This window comes from Benincasa hispida, chromosome 1 (genome assembly GCF_027475165.1).
Source record: "Benincasa hispida cultivar pf3 chromosome 1, pf3_genome.v1.1, whole genome shotgun sequence".
NCBI classification, from domain to species: domain Eukaryota; kingdom Viridiplantae; phylum Streptophyta; class Magnoliopsida; order Cucurbitales; family Cucurbitaceae; genus Benincasa; species Benincasa hispida.
In genome coordinates, this window is record NC_143478.1 from 3,134,444 (window position 1) to 3,160,382 (window position 25,939).

At 31.9% G+C, this 25,939-nt stretch overlaps 1 protein-coding gene across 1 annotated transcript; it reads right to left on the reverse strand.

Moving 5' to 3' along the window:
- Window positions 1-10,470: 10,470 nt before the first annotated feature.
- On the reverse strand, window positions 10,471-18,367 carry LOC120072793 (very-long-chain aldehyde decarbonylase CER1-like). The gene is made up of 9 exons (XM_039025307.2): window positions 18,209-18,367; window positions 17,629-17,852; window positions 17,307-17,539; window positions 15,461-15,680; window positions 12,626-12,992; window positions 11,752-11,859; window positions 11,371-11,673; window positions 11,085-11,258; window positions 10,471-10,803 (listed from the first exon to the last, which is right to left on the reverse strand). The coding sequence occupies exons 1-9, from the start codon at window positions 18,266-18,268 to the stop codon at window positions 10,627-10,629; spliced, it is 1,866 nt and encodes a 621-aa protein (XP_038881235.2). The 5' UTR covers window positions 18,269-18,367; the 3' UTR covers window positions 10,471-10,626.
- Between the last annotated feature and the right edge of the window lie 7,572 nt (window positions 18,368-25,939).

The following is a 25,939-nucleotide window of genomic DNA, read 5'->3' on the forward strand; positions in this document are numbered from 1 at the left end:
GAGTGAGATAATGAGATGAGGGCTCAGTACCCGGAACTTTTTCAGGAACGAACTTTCGAGGACGAAAGTCCTTTGAGGAGGGAAGAATGTAACACCCCCGGGAGTTTTTTTTCAAGAATGAAATTTCGAGGACGAAAGTGCTTTAAGGAGGGAAGAATGTAACACCCCGCACATTTATTTAGTAATAATGTAATTTCAGTAACTTTATTATTTGGAATTTTAGTAATTGGTATTAGTTGGAGGGCATTTTTGGAATTTTGGACATTAAGTGTAAGTGCGGGAATTTAATTGTTGGCGTGAAATTATTCAAATTGAAAATTAATGGTAGGAGTTCATTTTCTTTTGAAATGGAAAGGAATTTAATAGTATAAAATGGAAATGAATTAAATGTAATTATATTTATTTTCTTTTTTGTTTTATTATTATTATATTTATTTTTTTTTTATAAAAAGTCAAACCCCACCTTCCTTTTCTTCCTCACGTTCGTGAGCCCGTCAGACGCCACCCAAAGCTGTCGCGTCAGTTTCTTCTTCATGATCTCCGTCCACCACTGCTCAAGCGTCGTTCGCTTTTTCCGTCACTGGATCTATCGATTTGGGTAAGATTTCTGTCGTTTGGGTTATTTTTTGGTTGATTCTTGAATACTCATTTACTTTTGGCATCAATTGGTTGATACTCATTGTGTTTCAACTTTGGATTCAAGTTTGTGAAGGTATTGAGGTGTTGTTCAGTAATGTTGGAGTTTGTTTTAGCGAGTTTTGGTAAGTTCTATGTTTTGATTACCCTCTTGCGGATTAATTTTGGTTGTTGAGAAATTTTGGTATAGTCATTTGGAAGTGATTTTTTGACGAAGCTACATATGGATAATTTATTCGAGACATTGGTAGTGAAGCATGTATTTGATTCAAACTTTAATCATGTAAGCCTAATTTCAAATTATGATTAGGGGGTTGATTCAAGAATTTTATTCAAGATGAAGAAAAGTTTGGTTTGCTAATTATTTAGGCTTAAAATTGGAGGTTTGGAAGGTGAATTCGAATTGGACCACACCTTAGCTAAGGTTATCTGGAAATATTTTGTAATATTTGGGTGTTTGGAATTTGGCCTTAACTATTAATTTTAAAGCTTGGTTTATGTTTAAGCTTGATTAAGGATTCAAGAATTTCACAAAGATTCAATTACTCTTTGGTTCAACCTAATATCAAGGTAAGTAATCTTACTACTAGAGCTGCCCACGGGCCAGGCATTAGATGTATGCTAGCATATTAAATGAAGGTTATGGCAGAATGACAGCATGAAATATTGATAGTATAACATGATTAAAGTATGTTCTGTTACGAGATCCAAATTATTTATTTATGCACATAGACACTTGAATGCTAGTATGAGATGGTATGTGCTTCCATGGTTGTATTTGATCTGATGATGTGAGGTATACATGTATGTTGTAGAACTATGATGTTGAGGTATATGTGTATGTTGTAGAGCCATGATGGTGAGGTTTATATGTATGTCATAGATTCGTACAGTGATGATTATGATATTGAGACTGTACAAATGTCCTTACTGATTAGTTAGATGCCCATTAGATTTTGTGTTTCCTTCGGGATTCACCAGTTTGTGTTTCCTTCGGGATTCACCAGTTTGTGTTTCCTTCGGGATTCACCAGTTTGTGTTTCCTTCGGGATTCACCAGTTTGTGTCTCCTTCGGGATTCACCAGTTTGTGTTTCCTTCAAGATTTACTAGTTTGTGTCTCCTTCGGGATTCACCAAAGGTAGTGTGCATACTTAACTACAGTAGGATAGGACTCAGTCTCCTTCTTGTTTCATGTGCATATGTGTCCCGTGAGGACTAGAGTAGTTTATATATTTCACCAGAGGCAGGTTTCTAGAGGACATAGATGCCTAGCCTGACCCCAGTAGTGGGGTTACTTACTGAGTATTTTATATTCATTCTTTCTCATGTTGTTGTTTCAGGTAAGGGTAGAGATGCACCAGCGATGGACAAGCGGAGTTCGTGATCGTGCCACTAGGACTAGTTTTTACGCTTCCGCATCAAGAGATTTAAAATTCTTTTCATGTTTCTCTAAACTTCTAGTTTTGATGTTTAAAACTTACATTTAAGAATTTTTTTTCAGACTTATTTATTGTCCTTTATGATTTATGGGTACCCTACTATTGTTTTAATATTTGAATTTAATGAAAGTATTTTGAACTTACTTTATTTAATTAACATTTATTTCGCCATAACAGAATGTCATTTTGAGTTCCATGCATGCATGTATTTAGTAACGGCCTAACTTAAGTCCTAGGAGGTCAGGTCGTTACAGTCAATCCTGAGTGAGTTGGGAACTCCTGCCATTTAGGGCGGTTCTTTGATTTGTATAGGTGCGAGTGGCCAGTTCGCCGATTCAAACCTACCATTTTGGGGATTCATCTGATTTGGGACTGGGAACTCAGCTACACAAAATGGAATTCACTCCTTCCCCAAAGCAGGGGTAAGTATATACATGGCTCCCTTAAGGGCTGATTCTGAGGCTTGAACAATGTGGCGCCACACACCTTCTCCTGGGTTGAAAGGTGTTCACACATAGTTGGACTATGTTGTATTGTTCATTAGAGGAATCAGTGGTACTTAAGGAGTGAGATGTAACTACAGGGCAAAACGGTAAATTGGTCCAGCTATACTTACGAGCATCTGTGAATAGTCATCGTAATCATGGTTGATTATATCTAATGGACACAGAAATATATCTATGGTAAGAAGAGTTCAGCTGTTGGTCTTTAGTGGAATCACTGACAGTTAACGGATGATGGATCTCGTGTCTAAAGAGTTAAGTCAGCTATTCACGTACCGTTGGAGCTTCAAGCCACATGTCCATTAGATCACCTGGGTAGCTTGGATAAAGTTGAGAACCAGTGTTTGGGTTAATTTGAAATGTTCAAATTGACAAGAGGAAGTTCAATTATATATGATATAATTAGATTGGTTAATTATATATGATATAATTGGCTAAATGTATGAGATACATTATTTTGGAGGAAATTAGATATAAATATGATTTATATCAAGTAGGGGAGAAAATACTATAGTAGATATGTGATATCAAATTATAGGATATAAATATAATATGATTATATTAATTAATTAATTAATTGATTAATTATATGATAATTAATCATTTTTTCCACGTTCGGACATGGGTTAGTGGAAAGCGTTGTTTATGATAACCGATGGGTTACAATGAAAATGTTTTCATTTTTGCATAGTCGGTCGATCGCCCAAAAGAATTCGTGAAGCGTGCGTTGGATATTCAAAATGATCGCTTGAGAGCCTATGCGATAGCGTTCTCCGTCTAAACGATTGTATACCCCGTGCCTAAACGATTGCACATTGTCACCTAGACGATCGGATAACTTCTCTAAACGATTGTATAGTATGTCGACTTAGCTAAACGATCGTATACCTTTTCCTAAACGATCGTTCAGCAAATCCTACAGGATCGTGTAGCTCTTCTATGCGATAAGCACTTCCGCTATACGATAGTAGAGTTTCGACTCTCACTTGCTTATCGTCTACACGACGTGTTCTCCTCCGTCCTCTACCAAACTCATCAGAGCCCATTCTTTGGGTTTTTGATGCCGAGGATACCCAGGTTTCTCTTGTGGTGGTGCCATCCCCACGACATTGTTCGTGTACGCTCGGATCATGATGTTGCAGTCGACATACTCACCGGGTGCTGGTAGATCATTGGAGGTTTTCCGCTGCATTGGGTTCAAAGGTGCGAAGGGTGTCCTCAACTGGTATGAACCCTTTCCCTATTGTTTTATTGTATTCTAAGCATGCTGATAATTAAGTTTATATGCATAACTGTATGTATAGAATGTATATCGTTTATGTTTCGGTCACTGTGAATTTAGAGCGATCTAAGCCCGCTCATGGAACTCTTGGTATGAGATTCTTCAATTATATCATATATAATCTAATTTCCTCTTGTCAATTTGAACATTTCAAATCAACCCCAAGAACTGATTCTCAAGTTGAATCTATTGAGCTACCAAGGGGACCTTATGGACCTGTAGCTTGAAGCTCCAACAGTATGTGATTAACTGACTAAACTCTTTAGTCACGAGATCCAGCATCCGTTGACTATTGAACACTCCACTAAAGACCGATAGCTGCACTCTCCTTACTACAGATATATTTTGTGTCCATATCAACCAATCAACAGTGCGATAACCCTTTATAGATCGCTTTTAAGTACAGTTGGCCAATATACCGTTTTACCCCTATGGTTACATCTAATTCCTTAAGTACCACTGATCATTCTAATGAACATAAGTCATAGTCCTACTATGACTAAATCCTCTCTTCCAAAGAGAAGTTGTGGCCACTATGTTCAAGACCCGGAATCAGCCTTTAAAGGAACAATCTATCTCTTACCCCTACTTCGAAAAATGAGTGAATTCTATCTTGTGTAACTAAGTTCCCAGCTCCCAAATTAGACAAACCCCCAAAAAGGTAAGCTTGTTGAAATGGCAATCTGGCCACTCTCACCCATACTAATCAAAGGACCGCCCTCAAAGGTAGGGGTTTCCAAAACACTCAGGATTAAGGTTATGTCACCTATGGTTGTTTAGGTGAGATGTAAGTCTCAAGTATCAACAGCGTTATATAAAGAAACGAATCATCTTGTGGTCTAATCTTATACTAACTCTTTGTATAGAACACCCCCGTTCGCATATCTCCACATGAATGGTCAGGATCAACCATCTGTAGTAGTTCACAATACTTGTAAACCTCTACAGGTGGGCCGTATCCATAGTGACACCAGGATTAGGTATCCCTCCTCAATCCTTATACTACAGACCTTTTTAGGTTATCACTTAAGGTATGATCCACTTGTATATCTCATATAGATGCTTAAGTTTTCATACAATTACCATGAAACTTTGTTTATTGGATATGAGTAAATGCAAAATAAAATAACTCTTATTTTATTCATAACAATGTGTACAGTGTTTACAAACTACGAGACTTCGAGAGAATTAGAACACCAATCCTAACAGATTGTACTTCTGTTGCATTTTTTTGCCTCTTCCCATACTTCTTTGAGTTTTTCCACGGTGTAGTTAATTTCCAAGAAATTTTCCTCATTCGGCCACCACAACCTTCTATTACATTTAAATTTTCCATATCTTGTGAACTTATATCAACAACCTACACAATAAATAATGGCTACACTATTATTAATAAGAATAGTGTTATTCGATCAACCTACACAATAAATAAAGTCTTGTGAACATTTAGATGATGGATACATTTATATGTCAATGATAGTGTTAATCGATCAAAGAAATAATGAAGTCGGAAGAATTACAATAATGAATTTACCTACATACTAAATAGGGAAACAAAGACAATAAGAATTACATCAATAGTTTTGATCGATAACTTCTCAATAAGGTCATACCTCGTCCTTTTATCCATCAATACCCGACCCTTCATCTATAACATCGTCACCTAGAACCACAGGTACCATATTACCATATAAACCACCTAGAGCTCCATGAGAATGACCATCCCCATCACTATCATTTGTCACAACATGATCACTCATACCTCCACAATTCCCACCTCTAGTGCAATCAACGTCTTTTCCCTGCATGCATAGGTATTAGATAGGATAAATTGCATATGAAGAGAACAAACAACAAGGATCATAATGATATATCCTTACCTTCGAGCCGCAAATACTTCTTAATGCTCTTTAAGTCACGTTCTAAACTTTTCACGTGATGATCAAGACCTTTGATTAACTTAATCAATTTGCGATACCCCCGTTTCATTTTGGTCTTCACGTGATGCCTTTGTCCACTATCATTGTGACCAACCTCTTTAGTGTTCGAAGGTCCGACATCATTGCCATCATAAATTGAATCTTTTCTTCAGATGAAATGGGTTGCAATGTGATCCTTACCTACAAAAAATTGTAATCATGAATAAATAAACTAAGAACATATAATCATGAAAAAATTATAACTCAAAAAACTTCAAAAAGGAATATACTATATCTGACTCGAAGTCTTCGTCTCTAATCACTCCATATGGAGGAGAATGTGAGCACGACCATCTCAAAATGCGTGGTATCGCATTGCCATGCGACCGGATAATGATGAAATAGTTTTGTATGCCCATACCTATATGAAATGTAAGTGTGTATTAGTGGTGCACTTCAATGAATATTCATTAAATTGAATTAAATAAATTACCTGAAAAGCATGGGGAAACCCGTAAAGACTGTACGTCTGTTGTTTTCTATCTGCATTGCCCTTATGCGCCGCTGCTTTATCTTTCAATCATTGTTTGAACCATTTAATTGTATTTGTAAAAATTTTCTTGCTCCGATCCTCATTACAAAACATATTTCAATCATCTATGATCGATAAATTTTCAAAGTCCATTTGTTTTTTCTTCTCTCTATCCATCATAGCAAACTCAATAAAATAAAACAATGCAATTTTCACTGCATCAACATCGTTTTTGAACTCAATGGATGAAAAAATAGAGTCTAACTCATATACCTTCATACCCTCATTGTCATTTAGATACTTAGCTTTAAATCAAACAAAAGAAGTTTCTCCCCTAATAGTTATAGTTTGATGTTTCAGTCTTGTTAAATTCTATTTGGTTGAATGATACCTTATTCCCCAGAAGATTAAAACTAATAATATCTCACCTAGGTTTTTCTACCTCACGAAGAAAAATATAAAGAGAGTACCAAAACATGTTTGTCTAAACATGGCTAATTGTGTTGGAGTTAGTTTTTTCTTAATTTTAGGGATAACATTTCCTATATGGGAACAACATGAAAGAGATGCAGGAAAACGATCATTAGGATGAAACATCACTTCTAGTTCCATTATAGCCTACATTTTTCATCAAATAGATAGATTAGGAATCAACACAGCACAACAATGAGTCCGAATATTTAAAAAGAAAAAAAATTGTAAGCTACTGTTTTTTGGCCCGGTCTCATACCTGACCGGGCTGAAGACTAGGCCAAAAACAGTAAAGAACCTTCTCGGTCCCCACCCAATCCCGCCCCCTTCCCAGTCCTACATCTTTTCAGTCTCGGTCGGATGCCCAATCCCCCTCATATTCTTGCTCGACCCATAATTTTTTTAAAAAAAATTGCAAGCTTCTGTTTTTTTGCTCGGTCTCATACGAAGTCGGGCTGAAGACCAAGCAAAAAAACAGTAAAGATCCTTTCCGGTCCCTACTCGGTCCAGCCCCCCTTCTCGGTCCCGATTGGGCACCTAGTCTCTTTCCTCACCCGGCACATAATATCTAAAAAAAATATGTAAGCTTCTATTTTTTTACCCTGTCTCATACTCGTTTGGGCCAAAAAAAAGTAAAGAGTTTTTCTCGGTCCCCACCCAGTCCCGCCCCTACCCGGTCCTACCATCTTCCCCCTCGTCCTTTCATTGTCCTTACTTTCCCGCCCATAATTGATCAACAACTCCATTCGTCTGGCCGGTCTAACATCAGACGCCAGTCTCGCCCCCTCCCCCCCCCCCCCCCCCCCCCAAGTAGGTCTTTTCATTAGCCCACCCGATCACATACCTGGTTAGCATAGTATGAAGCCCGACCGAGTATCCCTTTCTCACCTTGTTACCCCTCCCCTACACCTTGTTACCCGGTCAAATCTCAATTTGCACCTGGCCGATTTAATGTCGGGTGCCAATTATTCTCCCCGTCTTACCATTAACCTTGTTCGGTCACATACCCGATCACCCTCGTCTTGCTTCTATGGCAGTATTTTGATTTTTTTTTTTAATTATAAGAAATATGCTTATATTCCCTCAGAAAATTATATTAAATTATAAAAAATTCCAATGAACTTTACACTTTGTGACAAAAATGTCCTTGAAGTTGCAAAAGTTTCAAAAATACCCTTGAACTTTAAAAAAAATTCAAAAACTACCCTTGTCATTAGTTTTGGATGGAAACCATTAAAGTTCTATAAAAAAATATCGTTGAACTTTCAAAACATTTAAAAAAACCCTTAACTTAATAAAAGTTCAAAAATGTCTTTACCATTAGTATTTGAACAAAAACTGTTAATTCCTCGTAACAAAAATGACTTTAACAATTAAAAAAAATTAAATTAAATTAAAGAATGCTCCTACTAATCAATTTGTTTGAATTTTTTTTTTATGTTCGAAAAAAACCAATTTTAAAATAAATTATATAGATATCCTCATTTTTTTTCATATAGCTACTCTCACATTTCTCTTTATTTTCTAATTCTTGGCTTATACTAATTTTCTCAACAACCAAAATTTTAAGTTAAAACATAAAATACCACAAAATTTCACAAAATTCCAAAATCAAAATATCCTCTTGAAACATACCAAAAAGATAAATAGTCAAATAAAAAAAGTATCAGCCTAAATCATGTTGGTTCTTAGGAATTTAATATTTGTTTTAGTTCTTAAATAGGTTATCGAGCAAAAGAAGTTATTGGGACGTTTCAGATGCAATTCATAAAAGACAGTCTGCTAGGCAAACGTTGAAATCGAGTAAGGGGAGACACTGCGTTGTACAAGTGCTGCAACACATGTGCCCTGCGCCATTCATAAAGACAGTCTGTTAGGCAAACGTTGCAGTCCTGCCCTTTGATGCCACATCGCTCTCTATTTGATACGCATGCATGAAGAGGCACTCTTTCCAATTTGCTCTCCAAGACGCTTCGTGAGGGGGCCTTCAACATTGCAACATTTTGGTATGTTTTAGTTGTTAAGAAAATTGGTGTAAGCTAAGATATGAAAAATTAAGAGAAATATGAGAGTACCTATATGTATGATAAATAGTCAAATACTTTTTTATTTGACTATTTATTATTTTGGTATGTTTCAAGAAGAGATTTTGATTTTGAAATTTTGTGAAATTTTGTAGTATTTTATGTTTTAACTTAGAATTTTTGTTTTTATTTTGGTTGTTGAGAACATTGATGTAAGCTAAGAATTGGAAAATTAAGAGAAATATGAGAGTACCTATATGAAAAAGTCAGGATATCTATATAATTTATTTTAAAATTGGTTTTCTTGAACTTAAAAAAACTTCAAACAAATAGATCAGTAGGAACGTTTTAATTTTTTTTATTTTCAAAATCATTTTTGTCACGAAGAATTAACGATTTTTGTTCAATACTAACGGTGAAGATAGTTTTGAACTTTTATTGAGTTAAGAGTATTTTTGAAACGTTTTGAAAGTTCAAAGGTATTTTTGAAACAAAACTTTCACGGTTTCATCCAAAACAAACGGCAAGGGTATTGTTTGAACTCTTTTGAAGTTTAAGGATGTTTTTTAAACTTTTGAAACTTTAAGGACATTTTTTACATAAAGTTTAAAGTTCATGGACATTTTTTATAATTTAATTTAGAAAATTATATTAGGTAAAATTGTTGCAAACGAGAGGTTAGTTTAAAATTTTGACATTTTAAAAAGTTTCTATGCTAACAACTTCTAATTAAATAATTAATGAAACAAAAAAATTGGTGTAAAATTAAAACATTTTAGGCCCATTTGATAATTATTTCGTTTATGGGTTTTGGTTTTGAAAGTTGCATATTTCCTCAACATTTCCTACAATCATTTGCATTTTTCTTAAGTATAATGATTGAATTTTTAGCCAAATTCTAAAAATAAAAACAACTTTTTAAAAGTTTCTTGTTTTAGTTCTCAAAATTTTGGTTTGATTTTTTAAATAATTGTTGAAAAGTAGATAACAAAAGAATAAATTTAGAAGTGGAAGTAGTATCAATAGAGTTAATTTTCAAAAATAAAAACAAAAAACAAAATAGTTATCAAACGTGGTATTAATTTTTAGATTTTTTTTGTCAAAGTATTTGGGGTAAATTTGAAAGTACAAACTCACACATTTATTTATTTATTTATTTTATTGTATTTGTATTAGTTGAAACTTGTAAATAGTTATTATTATTTTTAATACTAATAATATGCGAGGTTGAAGAATCAAATTTCTAACTTGATAATACAAGCAGTATATTAGTTGAATTATGCTCATGTTTGAGCTTTATAATTAATCTTTTTAGATCTATTTTTATGGAGTAATAATTGCATGCAACCATTTTTTTAAGCTCAACTCAATAGTCCAAATCACATGGTGCTACTTGGTAAATATTTTATTTTATATATATATATATATATATATATATATATATATTGGTTTTGTTTTGTTGTGGCTATGGCTTGGTTGAGAAAAATATGGTTGGGCCAAGTAATACTCTTTGTAGGCGTGTTTGGCCAAGGAGTTAGAAGTAAAAGTTATGAACTTCACTCATTATTTGATTTAAAGAGTTTGTGAATCTCACTACTAAAAACCATCAATTTTATACCTTACCAATTTGTTAGACCGTGGACTCTAAAAGTTCACAACTTAATAAACTTTAAAACCATGACTTTATGTCGATAATTTTGAACACAACGGAAGTAGTTTACTTACCACAAAGACCAAAAGTTGCTAATTTAAGAACATACAAACTCACACATTTATTCAAATCTGCATACAACACACACCTAAATATCGAATCTACAAACTAAGAGGAACCATAGGCAATGGTGTGTAGAGGCTGAAACCCATGTCCAATTGTTGCCTTCCAAACTCGCTCGATATCGGACATTGTGTAGCCACACTCGTGCTCGGTCCACCCTTCCATCGCATGCACCACACCAGCAATGCGCCATGCGCTCATCACTCGCCTCGGCAGCCAATTCTGCAACAATTAAAGTTCATTTACACTACGTGTACTGAATTGTATTATTCGTAGCCAAAGTGAAATTAGGAATTTCATAATGAGGATACATTACAATTTATTTTTTTATTTTTATTTTTTATATACATTGTTGATCTATTTTAAAAGCTTAACTGGGGTATAACTTAAAAGTTGTATACATAATTTTATCATATTTAAGACAAACTAAGACAAGGAACAAGTGTCTCTCCTTCCTTTGTTCTGCCCCTTTAATGTAGTGTACATTTGTTTGAGTGATTTACCTCACAAGAGTGCATATTTTGAAGGGAAGGAGGAGCCTCCATTGCAGGGGTGAAGTTGTAGAAGCAGTCTTTGCGTACAATCTTGGGAGGGAATTGCGAGAAGGGAATGAAAGTCGTTCCTTTTGGAGCCTTAAGCTGTTCTTCATCAGTAAGTCCTTCTCCCACCAACCATATCTACATTAAAAAAGAATAAAGGGAAATCATATTTATCAACTTTTTAATTTGTTTCAAAATAAACATGATTAAGGAAAGAACCATATGGAGTAATTTTGGAATTAAGTCCCACATTATGAGAATGGCCTTTTGCAAGAACTAGACTGCCTTCTTCAAAGTTGTTGGAAGCTTTATTGTTGAGCTTTTTGTAATGTTGTTGATTCAAAACAGCAATTTGAATGCCCTTTTTGGAAAGGGAATGATAAAGTGCAAAAGCCAATTTTGTAATTTTTCCCGTGAGGAGGACTTGAGTTGCAAATTTGGGAATATTATTAACCACTATAGCCACGGCCAAGCTACTCCCATCCACAACCCTCACTTTAAGTTTAGGGTTTCTTTGAATATAAACCTCTCCGTAATTGTTCAGCTCCTCTCTCTGCAAATTATATATATTGAATTTGTTATTTGGGTTTTTATGATAATGAAGGGATTTTTGAAGAAATGAGTTGCTTGCCTGATTCAAGAGGCCTAAAGTCAAGACTTTACAGCCCTTCTGATCGGCATTGGTTATTGCTTCTTCAATCAAGCTGTTTATTGATTCGGTTTGCCATTGAAGTAAGTACTGCAAAATAAGTTCAAGCTCCTTTTGTTAGATACCATACTAGTTTATACTCAAAAGGAGAGAGGGAATAAAAAACATAGGTCACTGTTTGGATTTTGATTTTGCAAATTGCACTTGTTTTTTTATAACTTATTTAACTTGGTTTTCATATTTCCTCACTAATCATTTCAATTTGTAGCCAAATTCTATATGGAAAAATAGTTTTTATTTTTTTTGTTGGCCTCATTTAACTAATTTAGATTTCGTTTGATAACTATTTGGTTTTTAGTTTTTATTTTTTGAAATTATGTTTGTTTTATCTCAATTTTTTAATAAGTTTTCATTTTTCTTTTCGAACGGTTAATCAAATTCAAATAAAATAAAAAGAAAACTATTTAAGATTTTCAAAAACTTAGCTTAAATTTTAAAAAAAATATATTAAAAAGTGGACAATAAAAAATAAATAATTGAAAATAATATTTATAAGTTTTATTTTTAAAAGTGAAAAAAAAATAAATGATTATCGGATAAAACTTTATTGATTGATAGAGTTTTGAAAGATAAGCTTATCCAACTAGATTTTAAAATTTAAAAATGTATTTTTTTTAGAATTTATCTACAAATTCAATATACTTCTTTTTTACGAGCCAAGTTGAGTTTTGTCCTAAATATTTACCGTTTTCAAAATTCAAATCAAATAATTATTAATGGAGTTGAGTTGAGTTTTTGTCCTAAATATTTTTAAAAGTTCAATTTATTCCACTCCTTAATAAGCAAAAATTGTCACCTGAACGTCAAACTTAGGGATAGCCCATGTTTGCAACTTCAGCTTCTCAAATTGGTTGCGTTCAACAACAAATGTAAGGCCATATATCCACGTCAGCAGCATGGTGACTGGGGACAGTAAAGACAGATACCACGTGGAAGTGTGGGGCCTGGATGCCAGCTCGGCAAATCCCAGCCGTAGAGGATAGATGGAATCCGGAGTTGTGAGATGAGTCAGATGGACCACGTCAGCAACTTCTTCGCCTCTTTTAAGGGATTGGAGATACAGATCATCGGTAGATTTGTGGATTGTGTCGTAGATGTAATCGTAAAAAGGCATAAAAAGGGAGTAGTTGGTTCGGAATTGAGTGTGATGCAACGAGTGAAACCTGTTATTACTCCAGAAAAACATTTTTAATTTTTAAAGATTAAAAAAAAGAATACCTAATTTTTATTTACTTATAAATTTTAAAATGTTACACATTTAATTCTTACATTTTGATTTTGATTTTGATTTCAATTTGGTCTCTGTTTGAAGATGAGTTAATTTATATTAATAAATTAAAAATCGTTAAAAGAATTATAATTAATTAAGTTCACTATTTTTATCACTTTTAAAATTAAATTTAAAATTTTACTTCATAATTATTTTTAATTAATTAATAGAAATTGATGTCAATGATTGAAAGTAAGTATTTAATGAAAAATTGAGATTAAAAATGTAAAATCTTAAAACTTAGGGACTAAATTGAAATAAAACTCAAATCTCAAAGGCAAAATTGTAACATTTTGAAATTTATAGACTAAAATTAAATAAAACTCAAAACTTAAAAACTAAATATGTAACATTTTAAAACCTAGGAACCAAATAAAAATTAGAGCCAAAATCTAGGGACAAAAAATGTGTTATTCCCTAAAAATTAAGTTTTCACTCTTCACATTTATATTTGCATTTATAATGATTTTTTTCTTTTCTAGAAAAAGCCCTAACTACATTGATTTTTCCATGAATATATAGAATCACACATATTTTTAGATATAATACCATTTTGTTATTGTACTTTCATATTTGTTCAACTAAACAATTTTAGTTTATGTGTTTTTAATTGTTCAATTTTATTTCTTATATTTTCAAAAAATCTTAAATTTAGTTATTATCATTATTTTCATTGATTTTTATCAAGAAAAACCCTTATTATCTACTAGCATTTGTAGTAAAAGTATTGAAAACATATTTACATATTGTATTTTATTACCTAAAAATGATTATTTTTATTTAACCAATTTCGAAAAAAATTAGCTCTTGAGAGACTAAATTTAAGATTTATTGATAGTAATCTTATTATCTACTAGTATTTGTACTAAAAGTATTGAAAACATATTCACATATTGTATTTTCTTACTTGAAAATTATTATTTTTATTTAGCCAATTTCGAAAAAAAAATAGCTTTCAAGAGACTAAATTTAAGATTTATAGATAATACAAAAACTAAAACTGGACATTTTGAAGTACAAGGAATTATATTAAAATTGAACATTTTGAAGTACAAGAATTAAAATTAAACAAACTCCAAATTGTAGGAACCAAAATAATATTTTAACCAAAACACAATAAACCCTAAACCCTAAACAATTTCAAACAAATACTTGTTTAAAGTAAATAAAAATAGTTTTACAACAGTTATGAATATGCATTCACCGTTAATTAAGGGCATGCTTGAGACTAGTTTTAAAGGCATAATTTTAATTAAAGGCATTAAATTGATTTTGAACCATTAAAAACATGTATTAAAGTGATTTTGGATCTAAGTAAAATGAAATTTTAATTATTTCAAAATTACTTCTAAATATAACTCAAGTAAAAATTCTTTTCTCAATTACGTCCATAATATATTATAGAAACATTTTGAAAGCAATCAAAATTTTAAGGCTCCGTTTGATAATCATTTTATTTTTTATTTTAGTTTTTAAAAATTAAGCTTATTTTTTCTCAATTCTTTACCATGATGTGCATATTTAATGATTTACTTCTTAGCTAAATTCAAAAAACAAAAATAAGTTTTTGAAAGCTATTTTTTTAGTTTTCAAATTTTGACTTATTTTTTAAATCATTGGTATAAAATAGATTAAAAAAAAGAAACTTAGAGGTGGAATGATCTATAAATTTAATTTTTAAAAACAAAAACCAAAATCTGAATAGTTCGGAAACTAAGACTAAACAATTAAAAATTTAGTACTATCGAGATTTCAATTTTGGATTTCCCCCCTAATCCTTAGCCTATTGAAAAGATTATATGGATAAGTATATTGATTATAAAAGCATAAAAATTCAAGGAAATTAATAATAATAATAATAAATCATATGAGTTCTAAAATCTACTAAAATGTAGCTGAAGTGAAAAGTGATCAAAATCCTAATATGTCCAAGAAATTTAACAACTATTACTTAGACTTTAAATTAGTCCAACTCAAATGCTCATATTTTTCAACCCATCTAATTAATTTGCCTAGCATGATATAATGAGGTAACTTTCTCCCTCGGGTATGTTAATTTTTTTTTTTTCTAATATAGTAATAACAAAAATATTGAGGATCTTTTTAAAGAAAAATAATTAGCTACATCTTGGGTGCATCAATATTTGTGCGGTCCACATCTAATTATCTAATTACAGTCTGTCTCGTGACAAACTTTATTTATATACGAAAAAATTTAAATATTTTTAAGTTTATTTTTGTGGTAGGATTGAAGTCAGTTACTCAAAAATGGAACAACTCAGGATGCACCTAAACATTTCTTAAAAAAAAAAAGGAACTAAATAGAAATTAAAATTAAAGCATAGAGAGAGAGGGACTTACGATGGAGTATAGATGAGGAACTTGAGAGGAGGAAAGAGAATGAAGAGGCGATTAGGGATGAACTCAAAATTGCAATGTCCCATATAATTCATGAAGTCAATGTAAGTAATGTATAAAAAATAAGCTCCCACTGATACTGATCCATTCAACACTGTTACCATCAAAGGTATGGCAAACAGAATGAAATATGCTAATAACTCTGCAAATGGATGAATCACAGCTGCCATCACCAAAACAAATCCAATTCAGCCATTATGGGTTCATCCTTGGCCATTCTAAAAAAGATATGAACTTGCTTTTTAACAATCTAATTTCTACCTTTCTGTAAATTAAATTAAGTTCCAAAATATATGAATTAAATTTCAACTAAAACATGCATTTTTTAAAAACATCTCTTTTAAGATTTAGAACTTAGAAGTGAAACTGTTAAAAGTAGAGCAGCATTTTTCTTATTTAATTTCTGTTAATTAACATGAGATTCATAGAGTCTGTTTAAAAGGTGTGTTAATCTCTGAACAATAAGTTGGCTAGATATATGTGTTTTAGTCCCTAATTTTTAGGTTTTTACCTTTTCCTAAAAAAATATTTAGTCGTTATTGCTTTAAATTTTATAATTACTTAATATCGTGTGTTTTAATATTTTTCAATTATGTTATTTTCACTAGTAAATAATAATAGTAAAATATATCGTGAGTTGCTAGAAATCTAGAGAGGGAATTACTAATTCTTCCTTCTAATTTCTAAGAAGTTGTGTTTGGTGGAACTTTTGACTTCAAAGTTTTGAAATTTAACCTAATTTAAAGACTAAATTATTATTAACTAAAATTTAAAGACTAAATTGTTATTTTTATCAGATCATTTCTTTTCATATATTAATTAATAATAAATATGATATGTTATTTTGAACAAGAAAATCTTGACCACTACTACAAAGTATATATAGAGAGAGAGCAAAATGCATGTAAGACTTTCAGAGATGTCCAAATCCTTGTTCCCATTTTATTCTTTATACTGTGAAATTTCACATGGAAATCAGGGTGGGGATTTCCACATAAATTTTTTCTCGTTTGATTATTTTCTTAAGAAAATCAATTAACTTAAATTATTATTATGGAAAAATATTAATTAAACAAATAAGATTTTCACTAATTTTTTATATGATTGATTCCATATGGACAATTTGAATTTTAAGAGAAATTACACAAATTTTCAAGTAGATAAATATTTATCTGTTAAATTATTTATATATATAATATAAATTTAAATATTCAATTGAGACATAATAATAAAATTTAAAATAATAATAATAATCATGACAACATAATATTAAATTATTCTAATAAAAACCTTTTTTAAAAAAAGGCCAATGAGACAGAGACAGAAAATGAGGTGACGGCTTAATGCATCTTCCATTCCCCTCATTTAGTTTACAAAAATCTTTACACAATTGCAGAAAAAACTGTACATCTCTATTTAATTAGCTAAAGTAATCAATACATTAAATAAATATCACCCTTGCTTATGAGAAAAAGAAGTACCGACATTTAAAAAAAATAGACATTTGACATTTTCACTATATCATACACAAAATATATATATATAGAACTTAAAGTAAAAAGCCACAAAATTTGTTAATTTAAATGCTTTTTAAATTTAGATGTAAAATTGACAACTCAACATTTATGTATTGACACTTATATAACACACTTTTGAACAATATATTTATTTATTAGATGCAATATCAATAATCTAGTAAACCAAGCCAGAATATATAAGCGGGGAGAAAACTTCTATGGTTGTAAATAAAGCAAAAGGCAAATCTATTTAGGAGAAGTAATCAACTTACCTGTAATTGGCTCTGTAACAATGGAGGAATGGTGGTGGGAATGGTAGCGAGAATAGAGATAATGATGGTGCAAAGCTCTGTGAAACCAATAATACAAAAACTCCACTGGTCCTACGTGTAGCAAAAACACCGTTACCACTCCATCTGTCCTCCACATACGAAGATTTGAAGCTTTCTCAATACAATTGCTGATTATGTAAAACAACACTCCATTCAACAGTATTTGATCGTCCCTGTCCATACAAAAAGAGTCGTACACTTCTATTCAATAGTTCTGTTCACAGAGAGTGCAATAATGTATGAAGATTAAATTTAATTTTACCAGTTTTGTTCTCTGTCGACTTGTTCAAATTCTACGCCCTTGTGGACGATCCGTGCGGTGCCTTTTGCAGTTTGATAACGAGAAAATGAGATCCACATTTGGCTATGGATCATCCTCCACAAAAGAAAAGGAAAAATCAGAAGATATGAAATGTCTCTCTCTGTTTCGTCCTTCGTCATGTAATGGTAGATACTGTGAATCACACCAGGAGCCAAAACCAGATACTGCAACCAGAAATCCGCAATGATACAGTCTCATTTCAACAAATTTCAGTCAATAATGGATTTATAAGAAAATAAACTAACATCACTAACTAGACTACAAATCTTTTCTAATCGCCATTTCGAATCCCTAGCGCATAAAAGTAACACAAAATGAAAAGATTGAACAATGATTTATGGCTGTGGATCATCAATAAATCATACTTAGAAGTTCATTTTCGTGGAATATCTAATGTTCATTTTAACAAACAGATTATAGGCATGAGATTCGGTCTATGTGGAACTACAAACAAGCATTGATAACAATGACAGTTAGCAGAATATGAAGGAAGCAAGAAGAAAACGAAGAGGAATAGGACCTTGAAGCTTCCGAGAGGCTTCCATGGCCAATCGGTGAGAATCCCTGGTATAGACGCCATTAATGCAGAAGCTCAAGTTCTTTCAATTTCTACGTTTTTTGTTTATCAAGTTCCTTTTATAGAGGGAAAAACTATTTAATGGGTTAATGTTGAAAGTATTTTCCATTAATTAAATTGGTTCCCCTCATATTTCCAAATTTCTAAAATTTGCCTGAAAGTCTTCGAAATTGTAGAATGGGCACTGCTAGGCTGCTAGGTGCTTAAATGCTGGATACTCCGGTTTGCATCTGCGTGATTCTGTGTGTACTAAAAGTTCAGGGGCTACTTTTGGAAACTAATTTCAATTTTCTTTTTCTTTTTCCAATTAAATAATTTGTAAGAGTTAATGTTATATTTATTATGTACGTTGACATTACTTTTTTTTTTTTTTTTATAATATATGGAGTAGAGGAGGAATCCAACTTCCAATTTTAATGTCAATAATATAAATTTTATGTCAGAACTATGTTTGTTTTAACTTACATTGACATTACTCGCTAATGTCATTCATAGTTTTGTGATTTCAAAAAATTGTTAAAATTATAAGTTAAGAAAATAAATGTCTATTTAGTTACTAGATTTTCTTAAAAAAGAATAATATTGTCTAATAATTCAACTAATAGAAAGTATATATCATCGACCTAAGATGTCTAAGGCCGAATACTCCATTTTACATATTATTAAATTAAAAAAAGATGTGGGTATAATAACTTTACAAGCTTTAAGCTTTATATCTAAATGGGTCATGAACCTTTAATTGTGCGTAAATTCTAATCTATTTTAAATTATGAAAAAAATGATTAAAATTAAAAGTTAATGAACCTATAAAATATATAATATTCAATGACTATGAGTTTTTTTTTTTTTTTTTGTATAAATAACTTTTTCACGGACTCTTTATGATTAATGATTCATCCCCCATAAAAGAATAAAATCTAACATTCTGCTTACGTAAGAACGACACTAACAGTTTTATACAATATCAAATCAGGGATGGTCATGTTTATCGTGGCTATGATAGAGCTTATTTTCCCTAACACAGTACATTATAAAATATGAAAATAGGCTTTGATGCAAGCATAAAGTTAGATTTCATATCCTTATGAAGAGCGGGTCATCAATCATTTAAAGATTCTAAAAAAGTCATGAGTAAACTAAAAAAAAAAAAAAAAAAAAAAAAAAAAAAAAAAAAAAAAAAAAAAAAAAACTCAAATGACTAACGGACACATCTCTCAAAATTATAATGCCAGACTTCTCATTTAATTTTATCTTTAAAAAATAAACTTCTCAGTTAACCTAAATATTATATATTTTTTCATCCCAAGGATGGGTTGTTTATGAAAATACATTAGAAAAAACAACAAAAACAAATAATTATCAAAACACACTTCCACGTCATTTATTCTAAAAAAGAAAAAACATAGGTGCAGTTGGGTGCTGCACCCAATGAAAAGTTGACATATATCTATTTTTTTAAAAATTAATTAAAAATTTATTTATTTTTTACTAAAAGAAGGGAAGTATGAGATTTAGTTGCACCCTAGACTACACTAAGTATTGCTCTTTTAAAAACTTCAAAATTATTTCATAAAAAAATATTGTTTCCTTTTGGATCTGGTTTAAAAGAAAAAAATATCTCAATTATTTTGAAGCTATGCTCATTTTCACATTTATTAAAAAGACAATATTAATAAAAAAAATACATTCAACATCATAATGTATAATATCAATGATATAATCTATTTTTATCTTGACCCTAGATTTATAATTATTAATTTATTATTACTGGTTTAATTATCTAATAAATAGTTATAGTATTCATAATGGTTTTAATTACATAATAAATGAGTATGTATATACCAAATATAAGATAGATGGAGAATTGGTCATATTTAGATTGGCAAACTATATCTCAAAATGTTTGTCAAGAAAAAAAAACTATATCTAAAAAAGTAATTTAAAAAAACACGAATTAGGTGAAAAGACTTCTCAAGGAATGAAGAATTTGGCAGACGCATGGCCCAAAAAACTTTTAAACATTTAAAAAGCCAAATTCAAATAGACTCTAAGCCAATAGAGTCGTTATAAAAAAAGAATAATTTTTTTGATGCCTCAAGTCATCTGAACATAGTGCAAAACACATAGGCAGATGGTCTCTTTGTTGGATTTTATGCGCTAAAACTCGTAGATAGTAAATGTTATCAATTGAACGTCATCAATAAATAGTTATCGATGTTAATTTAATACATGTTATTAATTGTATTGTGTTATATTTTGTCTTAATGACCTCCAATAAACTAACATCCAAGACTGCCTTATAAGTCTTGAATTGTATGTGGAGACGTATAGGGATTAATGTTCAAGAAAAGGCCTAAAGCATCTATAATATAGGGATAATGTTGGGTACCTTATCCTGATGACACAATGGATACGACTCACTTTTTATTTGATATAAACGCAATGATCCAACACATTCGTGTAAGTGACACGCAAGTGGGGGTATCGTATGCAATGAGTTTGCATAAGACCTGACCGCGAAATAATAACCACTAGATGTAACGTCGTTAACTAGTTAGGTTCCTATTTCAATTGGATGACCTAAGCAACTTAGTTCTAATCTTGAGTGCATTATAAACTTCTATTCACGAGGGATTGTCCTCTGATTTGTATGAGTGAGAGTTGTCAGTTCGCCGACTCAACATGCCTACCATATTGGGGATAAGGCTGAGTGGGTAGCCGGAAACATAATAATACAATATGGAATTCACTCCTTCCCAACTTTAGGGGAAGTAAATTAGTGTTCCTTTAAGTGATGCCTCCAAGACTTGAACAAAGGGCCCTACCCTCCCATTGGCACGAGAGGGATTTCTATTTATTGGTTAGACCAAAAACAAGTTGTTCATCAGAGGAGCACTGGTACTTAAGGATACAGAGGTAACCCAAGGGTAAAACGAAAATTTGACCCAGTTGGTGTAATGCGCACTCGTGAAGGACAACTTGCTATTATTGGCTATATCCATGGACGTAGAAATATATCTACAGTGTGAAGAGTGCAGTTACTAGTCTTTAATGGAGTGTCTGTAGTTAATGAATATTGATTAATTTAACTAAAGAGTTTAATTGATAAATTTATCTCATATTGTATGTCCACGAGATTCCCTTGTTAGCTCACTAAAGAAAAAGAGGAATGATTTGAATTGTTCAAATCAATTGATGGAATAACATATTAATGAGATTAATATGATATGGTTAATTATAGATCTGAGTTATAATTAAGAGAGAAATATTTGAATAGAATTCAAGTATTACATTCTTATGAATTTGATTCATAAAGAATTAATTAATTAATTTTGAGAGGTGAAAACAAATAAACGTATGATGTTAATTAATTAATTAAATAAATATCACTACAAGAAAAAAAGGCTCTCCCGACTCCTAAAAAAACTGTCGGGAGATAAATCGTCAGGGGAGGGTCTCACTTGACGACGTAAGAGCAGCGTCAGCAGTTATTGCTAACTTCCATCACCATATATAATTCGTCGAGAGATAGTCCAAACTCCCGACGGGTAGAAAATACCTGTCGGGAGTTTGGTGACGGATCTCCAAAATGGCTTATGATAGCCGTCGGGAGATGGGTTTAAAAACCCAAATCGCAGAAGGCATATCAGATCTGCCTTCTTCAACCCTAGACCATGCAAAAGAGAGAGAGATCAGTAGCGTTCGTCGCCCTACCATTTGTTCGTCCTTTAATCGTTAACATTGTTTCATCCGTCCATCCTTCGTTCCATCGTTCCGTCCTTCAAGCGCCACCGTCCTTCAAGCACCGCCCCACCGCTCGTCCATATCATCCTTCAAATGTTCCTCGCCGACCACTATCGTTCTGTCGTTCCTCTATGTCGTTTGCTCCCTTGCCACCACTGTTGTTCAGTCGACTGTAGGTAATGTTTTATTGCTTTTTTTTCTTTTTAAATATATAATTTTGTGGCTAATATCCATAGATCTAGCATTTTCTTTTAAATGTATGGATGAACAAATCTGTAAATCTAAAGTTTTTTTTTTATTGTTTTGGATCTACCTAGTTTTTATGTAATATAAGTGTAATTTGGAGTTTGGTTATACTTTTTGGTCTGATGTTGGGTTGTTAAGTATACTAGTATAAATAAAAAAATAAAAAAATAAAAAAATAAAAAGTTAAACTAATCAATTTTATTCAATTCTCAAGTCCAATTTTTTTTTTCTCCTCGCCAATTGTCCACCGTCCATTTTCTTTTAAAATCACAAATTTCTAAAATCCATGTTTACTCTATGTTTTCTTTTTCTTTGTAACTTTTTAAATAATTCAATCCTTTGTTATAAAATCCATTTTATTTAACTCTCAAGGACAATACCTTTGTTTTATCTAATAGATATTAATATTCACTTTTGCTATGTTATTGTCCTATAACTTTGTTGATAACGTGTTTGTGACTTCTTTTGAGATTTGTTTCGATGTTAATTAATGAGTTTTGTTTAGTTTTCTTGTTAAAGTTTATTAGCCATTAATGAAAATGACATTTTCGGTTTAGATTGATATATATGTACCTTTTTATTTATTTATTTATTAATATTTTTTATAAGACATAGGTTTGTTCAAAGAAAGTAAGACTTATCTGTTGGGATTAATGTCCTAATTCTCCCGGAGTCTCGTTGTTTTGTAAAGATACACATTTTTTAATGAATAAAATAAGTGTTATTTAATTCTGGCATTTACTCTTATCCAATGTGGGAAAAATTAGATGTTATAGAGCGACATCTATTATCATATGGAATATCTCCCTCATATTGTGAATGGGTATATCATGGAGAGCCAGTTAATTTATTTTGAGGTTTTGAAAGTCATACAACTCATTCAATACACAATGTTGAAGTAAATAGTATAGAAGGTAATGTTGTTGAAGAAAATGAGAGGTTGAATCTTATAAATGATCTAAAAGTTCCAATTGAAAACAAAGATGCAAATGAAGAAGGGATTGAGAATGAAACATCCTCTAATGGTTAAGAAAGAGATACCATGAACTTATTTGAGGATTTAATGACTGAAGCACATAATGACCTATACCTTGGTTGTTCGCAATTTTCGTCCTTGAACATTTTAGTGAAGTTTGCATATCAAAGTTCTCAACGGCTAGAGTAACAAATCATTTGACATATTGTTAGAATTGTTTAAAGTAGTGTTTCCAGCCGACACCACATTCCTACTTCCTTTTATGAAACTAAGCGAAAATTGTGTGACTTAGCAAATATGATTGTGCACTGTATTGAAAAGAATTTTCAAATTTACAACAATGCCCCATTTGTGGTGAATCTCGGTACAAAGTTAATGATGACAAGGGTAAAAAAATACCACATAAAGTATTATGTCATTTTCCATTGATACCAAGATTAAAACGATTGTTTGCAGCAAAAGAAGGCACTTCCGACATGAGATGGCATAAAGATAAGCGAGTAGAAACAGAGGATGTGTTACAACATCCAGCTGATGCAGGGGGGTGGAAATATTTTGATCATGGATTTCCTCATTTCACTTTAGATCCCCTGGGATTAGCTTCAGATGGGTTCAATCCATTTGGAAATATAAGTAGTTCGTATAATATGTGGCCTGTGGTGATAATTCCTTATAATTTGCCCCCTTGGAAATGCATGAATGAAAAAAAACTTCTTCATGTCTTTGCTCATACCTGGTCCAAAATCTATGAGACGTTTTTGGGTAGACGACCCTGTCATCTAGAAGGCCTAGGTTGGGGTCCTAAACCTAAGTCAAGAAGGACTAGCAACTTATCAAGTTCGTCATCAGCTCAAGGAATGAAAAGTAAGGAGGTGAGGGAATTGAAAGCCAATTTTGAACAGTCTCAATCGAGGATTAAGGAACTTGAAGACATTGAAAAAATAAATGAGAGATGATCATGCAAGACAAATAAAAGAAATGAAAATAATGATTGAAGACATGATATAATCACAAAGAGAAAGGTCATCGAATTAGGTATGATTACTTCATTATCTAGTTGTATAATATGTTGCTATATTGCAGTTATGGTAGCAAAGTAGTTATGTCTTATTAATAGTTTTATGATAATGAATTATTGGCTATCATGTTGTTATGGTAGCCAAACAACTGAATTTTAATATGTTTTCTGTAGTTATTGTGTGTTTGTGGATGTTTATGAAATTTGAATGTTGTGGGGAATGGGTTATGATAGTTATACTTGTTTTGGAGTTCAACTTGGAGATTTTTTTTTTGTGTGTTTGTGAACGTTTATGAAATGTTGTGTGGGATGTGTGGGGTGAGTTGATATTATTTATACTTGTTTTGGAGTTAAACTTGGATTTTTTTTTGTGTATTTGTGGATGTTTATAAAGTTTGAATGTTGTGGATGGTGGGTTGAGTATGGTTATAATTGTTTTGGGGGGAAAATTGGAGTTTCTTTTTTTGTACGTTTGTGGATGTTTATGAAGTTTGAATGTTGTGGGGATGGGTAGAGTTTGAACTTGGAGTTTTGTGTGTGTGTGTTTTTTTTATGTTTATGAGCATCAAGAATGTTGTTGGGGGTGGCTAGAGTTTGGTTATACTTTTTTTGGAGTCGAACTTGGAATTTTTTGTGTGTTTGTAGATGTTTATGAAGTTTGAATATTGTGGGGGGTGGGTTGAGTTTGGTTATAATTGTTTTAAGGGGAAAGTTGGAATTTTTTGTTTGTTTATGGATATTTATGAGCGTCGGGAATGTTGTTTGGGGGGGGGGGGGGGGGGGGGGGGGAGGGGAAGGGAGATAGGGGTTTTTTTTGTGTGTTTGTGGATGTTTATGAAGTTTGAATGTTGTGAGGGGTGGGTTGAGTGTGATTATAATTGTTTTGGGGGGAAAGTTGGAGTTTTTGTACGTGTTTGTGGATGTTGATGAAGTTTGAATGTTGTAGGAGGTGGGTTGAGATTCGGTGTACTCATTTTGGAGTTGAATTTGGAGTTTTTTGTTTTTTGTGGAAGTTTATGACATTTGAGTGTTTTTGTTTTGTTGTAGGATGCTATTCGGAGAGGAGGTTGGAATGTTGTTGAAGATGTTGTGTTCCAAACGTTGTTTTCATATTCTTTATTTTATGTATTTGTGATGACATATTTCTTGACGTTGTTTTTATGTTTTTTTTTTTTATGTATTTGTGAAGACATATGTTTTTTTGTAAACTATTTGGTAACTTTTTTCTATTTGAAGTAATAAAGAATAGTATGGATTTTGTTTTTTTATTTTATTTCTTATGTGAATATGTTTGAGTTGCTTAATAATGTTTTATAGGTTATTCAAATCAAATTTTAAAAAAATTACAAATTACAAATTAATTTTTTTTTAAAAAAAAAATGGCTATCTCTCGACGACTGGTTCAAATACCAATTTGAAATACTAAAATTGAACTCCCCGCAATGAAAATATATGCATCAGGAGTTCATAAACTCCCGATGTCGTATATTGTCGGGAGTTTGACTCCCGACACCATATATTAAGCGTCGGGAGTTGTTTTAAATTCCCGATGGTAGTTGTTTAAGCGTTGAGAGTTCTACTCCCGATGGGCTTATCCTGACCCAACTCCCGATGACCGGTACCTTGTCGAGGGTGGATCTCCTGACCCGTTTTCTACCATTTTTCGACGATTTTAAGCGTCGAAAAAGGT

Bases quoted from the DNA above. Each gene is read 5' to 3' on its own strand.
- LOC120072793 (XM_039025307.2), bottom strand. From the start codon at position 18,268: ATGGCGTCTATACCAGGGATTCTCACCGATTGGCCATGGAAGCCTCTC. The intron at 17,853-18,208 runs GTCCTATTCCTC...TTCTGGTTGCAG, and splicing joins AGCCTCTCGGAAGCTTCAAG to TATCTGGTTTTGGCTCCTGG. The intron at 17,540-17,628 runs GTAAAATTAAAT...TTGTATGGACAG, and splicing joins GTCGACAGAGAACAAAACTG to GGACGATCAAATACTGTTGA.